Source organism: Cetorhinus maximus, chromosome 2 (assembly GCF_964194155.1).
Source record: "Cetorhinus maximus chromosome 2, sCetMax3.hap1.1, whole genome shotgun sequence".
Lineage (NCBI taxonomy): Eukaryota > Metazoa > Chordata > Chondrichthyes > Lamniformes > Cetorhinidae > Cetorhinus > Cetorhinus maximus.
Window position 1 is genome coordinate 223,299,781 of NC_135880.1, and position 8,976 is coordinate 223,308,756.

The 8,976-nt window shown below is 43.0% G+C and overlaps 1 protein-coding gene across 1 annotated transcript in view; it reads left to right on the forward strand.

Annotated features, from left to right (window-relative positions):
• sdhdb (succinate dehydrogenase complex, subunit D, integral membrane protein b) overlaps window positions 1–8,844 on the forward strand; it is a 32,029-nt gene extending 23,185 nt beyond the window's left edge. The window contains exon 4 of the mRNA XM_078533062.1: window positions 4,258–8,844. Coding sequence (XP_078389188.1) covers window positions 4,258–4,423 — 166 coding nt within the window. The 3' untranslated portion in view covers window positions 4,424–8,844. The remainder of the gene's footprint in view (window positions 1–4,257) is intronic.
• The last annotated feature ends 132 nt before the right edge of the window (window positions 8,845–8,976 follow it).

Here is an 8,976-nt window from a genome sequence, read left to right on the forward strand (position 1 = left end):
GTGAAATATAAGCTGGTTTAAGGGGTTGGGGGTGGGGGTGGGGGGGTAGAGCTGGATAGAGGGCCAGTGATAGACGGAGATTGCCAAAAGATGTCATAGACAAAAGGACAAAGAGGTGTTGACGGTGCTGATATTATCTAAGGAATGTGCTAATGATGACATTAAGGGTAGAAAGCAGGACGAGCAAGGTACAGATAGCCCTAGTAGGGGTGGGGTGGGGGGCAGGGATCGAAATAGGCTAAAAGGTAGAGACAAAACAAGGGATGGAAATACATTTAAAAATAATGGAAATAGGTGGGGAAAGAAAAATATATATAAATTATTGGAAAAGGGAGGATTGGAAAGGGTGTGGGGATGGAGGAGAGAGTTCATGATCTAAAGTTGTTGAACTCAGTATTCAGTCCGGAAGGCTGTAAAGTGCCTAGTCGGAAGATGAGGGGCTGTTCCTCCAGTTTGCGTTGAGCTTCACTGGGACATTGCAGCAGGCCAGGGACGGACATGTGGGCATGAGAGCAGGATGGTGTGTTGAAATGGCAAGCGACAAGGGAGGTCTGGGTCATGCTTGCGGACAGACTGAAGGTGTTCCACAAAGCGGTCACCCAGTCTGCGTTTGGTTTTTTCAATGTAGAGGAAACTGCGTTGGGAGCAGCGAATGCAGTAGACTAAATTGAGGGAAGTGCAAGTGAAATGCTGCTTCACTTGAAAGGAGTGTTTAGGCCCTTGGACGTTGAGGAGGGGGGAAGTAAAGGGGCAGGTGTTGCACCTTCTGTGGTTGAATGGGAAGGTGCCGTGGGAGGGGGTTTGAGGTGTAGGAGGTGATGGAGGAGTGGACCAGTGTGTCCCAGAGGGAACGATCCCTGCGGAATGCTGCCGGGGGGGGGTGAAGGGAAGATGTGTTTGGTGGTGGCATCATGCTGGAGTTGGCGGAAATGGCGGAGGATGATCCTTTGAATGCGGAGGCTGGTGGGGTGATAAGTGAGGACAAGGGGGACCGTATCATGGTTCTGGGAGGGAGAGGGAGGTGTGAGGGTGGATGCACGGGAGATGGGCTGGACACGGTTGAGGGCCCTGTCAACCACCGTGGGTGGAAAACCTCGGTTAAGGAAGACATGTCAGAGGAACTGTTTTTGAAAGTGGCATCATCAGAACAGATGTGATGGAGGCGCAGAAACTGAGAGAATGGGATGGAGTCCTTACAGGAAGCGGGGTGTGAGGAGCTGTAGTCGAGGTAGCTGTGGGAGTCGGTAGGCTTGTAATGAATATTGGTGGATAGTCTATCACCAGAAATTGAGACAGAGAGGTCAAGGAAGGGAAGGAAAGTGTCAGAGATGAACCATGTGAAAATGATGGAGGGGTAGAAATTGGAAGCAAAATTAATAAATTTTTCCAGGTCCAGACGAGAGCATGAAGCAGCACCGAAGCAGTCATTGATGTACCGAAGAAAGAGTTGTGGGAGGGGGCCGGAGTAGGACTGGAATAAGGAATGTTCCACATACCTCATAAAGAGACAGGCATAACTGGGGCCCATGCGGGTACCCATAGCCACACCTTTTATTTGGAGGAAGTGAGAGGAGTTTAAGGAGAAATTGTTCAGTGAGAGAACAAGTTCAGCCAGACAGAGGAGAGTAGTGGTGGTTGGGGATTGTTCGGGCCTCTGTTCGAGGAAGAAGCGGAGAGCCCTCAGACCATCCCGGTGGGGGATGGAGGTGTAGAGGGATTGGACGTCCATGGTGAAGAGGAGGCGGTTGGGGCCAGGGAACTGGAAATTGTTGATATGATGTAGGATGTCAGAGGAATCACGGATGGAGATGGGAAGAGACTGGACAAGGGGAGAGCGAATGGAGTCAAGATAACAAGAAATGAGTTCCGTGGGGCAGGAACAGGCTGACACATGCCGGGACAGTCCTGTTTGTGGATTTTGGGTAGGAGGTAGAAGCGGGCCGTCCAAGGTTGGGAGACTGAGGTTGGAAGCTGTGGAAGGAAGATCTCCAGAGGAGATGAGGTCAGTGACAGTCCTAGAAACAATGGCTTGATGTTCAGTGGTGGGGTCGTGGTCCAGGGGGAGGTAGGAGTAAGTGTCTGTGAGTTGATGCTCAGCCTCTGCGAGGCAGAGGTCATTGCGCCAGACAACAACAGCACCACCCTTGTCAGCGGGTTTGATGACAATGTTGAGGTTGGACCTGAGAGAACGGAGTGCAGTAAGTTCAGAGAGAGACAGGTTAGAATGGGTGAGAGGAGCAGAGAAATTGAGACGACTGATGTCACACCGACAGTTCTCAATGAAAAGATCAAGAGAAGGTAAGAATCCAGAGGGAGGGGTCCAGGTGGAGGGAGAATATTGGAGGCGGGTAAAAGGATCCGTTGCACGGGGAGAGGACTCCTGCCCAAAGAAGTGAGCACGGAGACGAAGGCGGCGGATCATGAACTCTCTCCTCCATCCCCACCCCGTTTCTGATCCCCCCCTTTTCCAATGATTTATACATTTTCTTTTCCCACCTATTTCCATTATTTTTAAATGTATTTCCATCCATTGTTTTATCTCTACCTTTTAGCCTATTTCGATCCCTTCCCCCCTACCCCACCCCCACTAGGGCTATCTGTCCCTTGCTCGTCCTGCTTTCTACCCTTAATGTCATCATTAGCACATTCCTTAGCTAATATCACCACCGTCAACACCCCTTTGTCCTTTTGTCTATGACATCTTTTGGCAATCTCCACCTATCACTGGCCCTCTATCCAGCTCTACCTGTCCCACCCCCCGCCCCCACTTAAACCAGCTTATATTTCACTACTTCTATTTTTCCTTAATTCTGATGAAGAGTCATTCGGATTTGAAACGTTAACTGTATTTCTCTCTGCAGATGCTGTCAGACCTGCTGAGCTTTTCCAGGTATTTTTGTTTTTGTTTTGCATTTCCAGCATCCGCAGTTTTTTGCTTTTATACGAGAAACTATAATGTGGTCAATGGACTGGAAATTTTTCTACTGAAGCAGAGAAGGCCAAGATAAGGAATGAAGGGCTTTTAATAATGATGAGCTTTGATTGTGTGAAAAATAAGGACTATTTACTCTGGATAGGAACTCCAGAGTAAATGAGGGTTCATTAATTTAAATCGGCTTGTCACTTTCCATGGTGCAGTAAACTCCTTCAATACTGCTTTCATACATATTGGCCTAGATTGGGTGCTCAAGACTACATTGAGGCTTGAACCCACCACCTTCTGACGTCAAGGTGAGAATGCTACTTTTCCTCTCCTCTTCTCGGCTTTCCTTTTTCTATTTCTGTAGCAGGGGGATGGAAGTTAGACCCCTGTTGGAAAATATTTCCAGAAATGTCTCCTTGGAGCACTTAAGTGCTACTTCACAGCCTACTCTGGATACCCTGGAGCAAACTTGCCTATTTTCCCTCTTTGCTGCAAATATAATATGCCCAGGGTGGCAGAGGGATATAAGTAGCTATTATAGGAATGGAGTCACTGCAGAAAACCCAAATCTGACCTTTCTGTCCAGTTTTAGTCCCTCTGACGTAGCTGATGGCTATTCCTGAAAGTGGAATATCACATTAGATCATTCCTCATTTTTTGTGCTCACCCTAATATTGTCTTTGCTTTGTTCTCTTAACTTTGGGTTTGTTCACTCTTCACTGCAAAAAATCTTTCCAAATATAGGAACAAGAGAAGGCCATTCAGCCCCTTGAGCCTGTTCTACCATTCAATGAAATCATGGCTGATTTACAATGTAATTCTGCGCACCTGTCTTTGCCCCATTTCCCCTAATATTTTTGATTCACAGAAATCTATCAATTTAAAATTAACCATTGATCTAGAATCAATTGCCATTTGCAGAAGGGGGTTCTAAATTCCCACCACCCTTTGTAAGAAGAAGTATTTCCTAATTTCACCCCTGAGAAGCCTGGCTCTAAATTTTAGACTATGACCTCAAATATACTAAATGTATAGACAGAAGCTCAATAAGGAGTCCTATTTTGCTGAAAATTTTAAAGATTTCTCAAAGTAGAACAAATAATGATCATGAATTCATGGGTTGAAAACATTTCCTTTTAACATATTTGCAATGGCACTATAGAAGGGTGGATTATCTGTTTCTTATCCTAAATTACAATCTGGGCATCACAAGCATTCACTGTGAAATGTGAAATGAATGCACGGAGCAATGATTTTGGATGTTGTTTGCAAGTTCACTGCCTGCCTATTTCCACAGTTAATTCTTTTTCCTTAACCAATCTGCTTTCTTTCAGGGGCCTTGGGGAAATAGTCACAGATTATGTACACGGAGAGACTAAGGTAAAGCTGGCCAAGTTGGGCCTCCAAGTACTGTCAGTTGTCACTTTCGCCGGCCTGTGTTACTTCAATTACCACGACGTGGGGATCTGCAAGGCCGTTGCAATGGTCTGGAGCCTCTAATTCTCAAAATTGTTCATGGTGCCGTCCATCCAGCTGAGCTATTTCTAGGTTCGCTTTGACTTAAAAAAAAAATATATATATACTTTTCTCTTTTGACAAATCACAATAATTATTTCTTTACAAAGAGCTGACAAAAATGAAACATTTTTCCGAATGTATCTTTGAAACCTTTGTCTACACTGATCGTAGATGTTGCCTTATGTCGTTCAGTCATACCGCTGGCCTTGTGTTTAAATTGCACTTACCATCCCAGTGCGCACAAGTTCCCATTGTAAAAACCTCCATTTATTTTTAGTGCATGTACAAAGGGACTTACTTTGCACAAGTGTACAAACCGGGATCAATTTGATTCACAGCTATACAGAAATCATTGTTTTATTTATATCACATTGTGTTTTGCCAAGTATTTACAGCATAAGAACAGACCATTTGATCCAACTGGTCCATGCCAGTGTTCATGCTCCATATAAGCGTCCTTCCACCCTACTTCATCTCATCATATCAGCATATCCCTCTGTTCTTTTCTTGCTCCTGTTTATATAGCTTCCCCTTAAATGCATCTATGCTGTATTCCTCAACGAGTCCATGGGGTAGTGAGTTGCACATTCTAATCAATCTCTGGGTAAAGAAGTTGAGAGGTTGTTTGATTTGAATGAGTTTGTTTTCATATTGTCTATCTGTAAAAACAAGACCTTGGAACTTCCATTTTTTCCCCAACTCTCCTTGTGAAGTCTGCTCATTGTTGGAGAATAAAACCCACAAGTGTCGTTTTTATTCTTGCAATCAATGATGTCACTAAACAGCAGCAACAGAGTTTAAAAACAAAAAACTACTGCGGATGCTGGAAATCCAAAACAAAAACAGAATTACCTGGAAAAACTCAGCAGGTCTGGCAGCATCGGTGGAGAAGAAAAGAGTCGATGTTTCGAGTCCTCACGACCCTTTGAAAGAAATGTCGACTCTTTTCTTCTCCACCGATGCTGCCAGACCTGCTGAGTTTTTCCAGGTAATTCTGTTTTTGTTGTGAGCAGCAACAGAGTGCTTTGTAAGGCAGTGTGCTGTGCTCTGCTGAATTATATCATTGCTGTTTGAAGCGATGAGTCATGTTGATATTGTAACTAGAGAAAGGAAATTTCTTACGGGTTGGGGATGCATTAATCAGCGGTTTTAGTGTTGCCTTTGGAATCTGACTGGTGCAAAGGCCATCATCCACCCCCACCACTACACGTGTGCACATTTTTGCTGCAGTTTCAACACCAGTTTAAACAATTATCATTCTGATTGCTAATCATTTTAACAAGCCCATTAGGGTGGGATATGGACAGATATACAATGACCAGTGTGTCTGGTTGCTCATGTGATCTGTGGGGAGAGGGCCAGGTGGTCTGGTCAACAGACCCATTGCCGAATAAAGAAAATTTTAGCATCTATCTAGCCCAGTGACCTGCTGAGGAAGTGCGTCATTGTGACATTTGGGTACCAAAAATATAAGATCTTTATTTACCTGCAACACTGACTTCACTCACTCTTTACAATTTTCAACAACAGTATTTGAAGGAAGTTTGGTCATTTTGAGTCTAATGTTACTTTTTTTTTTTAAATCCTTAGTAAATAAGTTGTAATCACTAAAGTAAATTATCTGAGCATAACCTCTGCTGTTTCTGGGAGTTTGCTGTGTGCAATTTTGGGTGCTGTAATTCCTGCATTAAAACAGTGACTATACTTCAAAAGTATTTCAGTGGCTTGTAAAGTGCTTTGGAAAGTCCTGAAAGTGCTTAAAAATTCAAGCCTTTTAGTAGTAAAGCTGATGAACACAGGATGTCAGAATGTACGCAAGGCAGAGCATTTGTCCGTCTTTAGTCCTTTCTCCACCGGAAAAGTGGACTTGAACCTAAAGCCATAAACACAGTTGGCTCCCACAATAGCATCTGCTGCCAGCACTAAAAGAATGAACCAAAGCTGAATAAAACAACATGGAGGCCCAGCTGTCATTTTGGGAGCTAGAGAGGGGAACGAAAGATCATCCAAGAGTTTTTCTCCAGATCATGATTCAGTGAGTAGAGCTGTAATGTGTATTTGTGATTGTTAGCCAAAAATGAGATTTTGTTTGGCTATGATATTTCTCCAGAGTTGAGCCACCAATTCACACTCCTTGTCCAAGCTTACATAAGTAGAGTAGGCATTTGGCTGAGGGACTTGTCTCCTGAAACCATGACCCAGTAAGAGAGAATGAATGCCATTGGAGGGGGAGGAAATTAAACATAGTATTAGATTTTTTTGATAAAGCATCTGGGAGTGAGTCTTCGGGCTCAGATAATGGTTAAACTTCACTATTGAGGTTTAGGAGGTTTTCTGTACCCCTTAATTAGAATACCTTATCAATTACCCCATGAAATAAAACCCAGCACCACTTAAAATCAAAAAGAACATAACAAGTTGGAGGAGGAGGCGACCACCACAGAGTCAGTCAAGCCTATTCTGCCATTCAATACGATCATAGCTAATTTTGCCTCAGCTCTCTCACCTGCCCCCATGTTCCTTGATTCCCTCAGAGAACAAATATCTGTATTCAATAATGGAGCGTCCATAATCCACTGGGTAGAGAATTCCAAAGTTTCATTACCTTCTGAGTGAAGAGATTTCTCATTTCAGTCCCTAAATGGGTGACCCTTTATCTCAAGACTGAGCCCCCCATGTCCTAGATTCCCCAGCTAGTGGAAACACCTCTGTGACTACCCTGTTAAGTGTGGTAAAAATATCTTTTCAGTTCCAGTGTTAGTCCATGATGGGCTCTGCTGGTTACAGCAAAGAAAACTTGGCAAAAATAAAATGCCTTCACCACATTGAAATGGATAACCCATTAGACTGTATAAGCAGTGGCTAGAAATAGCAAACTGCTTGAGCGGTTTTGGATGTCATTCCATCCAATGGACCACATAAGCTCACCTGAATCCCTTGGTTCAAGTGCAATTTCATCAGGATCGATCAGTCACTGTGTCAGGTATTCCCAACTAGCTGCTTTGATATATGAGTAAGTATGCACAATCTTTCTTCTTGAGTTTGTGTCGTTGGCGAATATTAAGCTGCAAAGAGGTTTCACCCTAACCTAGCACATAACACAGGTGATAACTGTAGGCTGTCGGGGCTGTCATTTCACTGTCCACTTTATGCCTTCAGTGTAATTCATGTGGCCATGGGAGAGTAACTTGTGCAAAGTTTGGTTTAGAGGCCTGCCTCACAATCTGTGATTTCAACATGTCCGTGGCCAATATAAGAAATCTCCACAGACTTGGAGGAAGTTGGGAGAGAAAGGAAGGTCCCTCCTCTGAGGTCACTGTACAATTGATTTACACATGCAGGAAAGTTTTGTCAACAGCTTTTTGCCATAATGTATTTTTTCCTCCCCCCTTCCATGTGTATGATACATAAATAGGCATACTGAATACATGCAATAACATGCAGTGGATCTTGTGTGGTAGCGCTCGCAGAATTCCTGTGGTCATTGTGTTTTATAAGGAGCAGAACATTGGATCGTGTAATGCACAATGCATCATTCTGCAGTGAAGCTGGAGCAGTGAGAGACCTGGTGTCTGCAAGACCACAAGCCTAGCTCCTGTACCCTCCAAGGTCATTTACAGGCTAACTGCTGGGGTTAATTAGATGCCAATAACTGGCTTTCCTTGTACTTTCTTTAAAAATGAGATGAGTTTGTATTTGTGAGCCACTGAGATATGACAGGTGTGTCTCAAACATTTTATAGGTGAAAGTCCAACAGTCAACCAGTTAATAAAGAAAACACTAAGCAATTGGCCTGACTGCATCAATTGGTGGTTAATCCTTAACTGGATTGAATCGATCTCGGTGCAGTCTCAATTATTTTCTCTGTGCAGTAGCTCAGATAAATTCTATGCTTAAGTCATGACAGAACCAATGAATTATCAGCATTCAATATTACCCTTCCTTCAACTGAATATTTCTGTTTCAAATAATGTTGTTTTCACAGATGTTGATACAATGCGATGTTGTGGTTAAAGCAGATTTGCCACAGGAAATTACTCTGTTCATATTTAATTCATGGCATGACTGAGGGAACATGGGCACACACTTAAATGCTATAATGTTTTGTATATTAATGAGTACAGCCAGTATCTCAACCAGTTCCTTTTAAAACTTTGGCATTTGTTTAAAAACAGTTATTTAAGTCAGTAACATCTGATATGTAATTATCTATAACATCAGCAATCCTGGATATTTAAATGTTGAAGGGGCAGTTTCAATGATGGTTATTATTAGAATTTTCTGCATTCATACAATTAGTCAATTCTTTGTACATAATTTGTAAACTACAGCTGAGCAATTGCATTGTGATGCTCCAGTAAAGTTGAAACCAAGTTAAAATAAAACTGTGCTCTTAATCAAAACTATTTATTCCTTCCATTGTGTTCTATCGTAGGACAGGACTTAAGTCAAGTTTCACAGGGTTTTTTGCAGGGTTTTTTTCTCACTACAGTACAATGTTGACAGAAATCATCTTAAAGGCCAATTGATCCTGA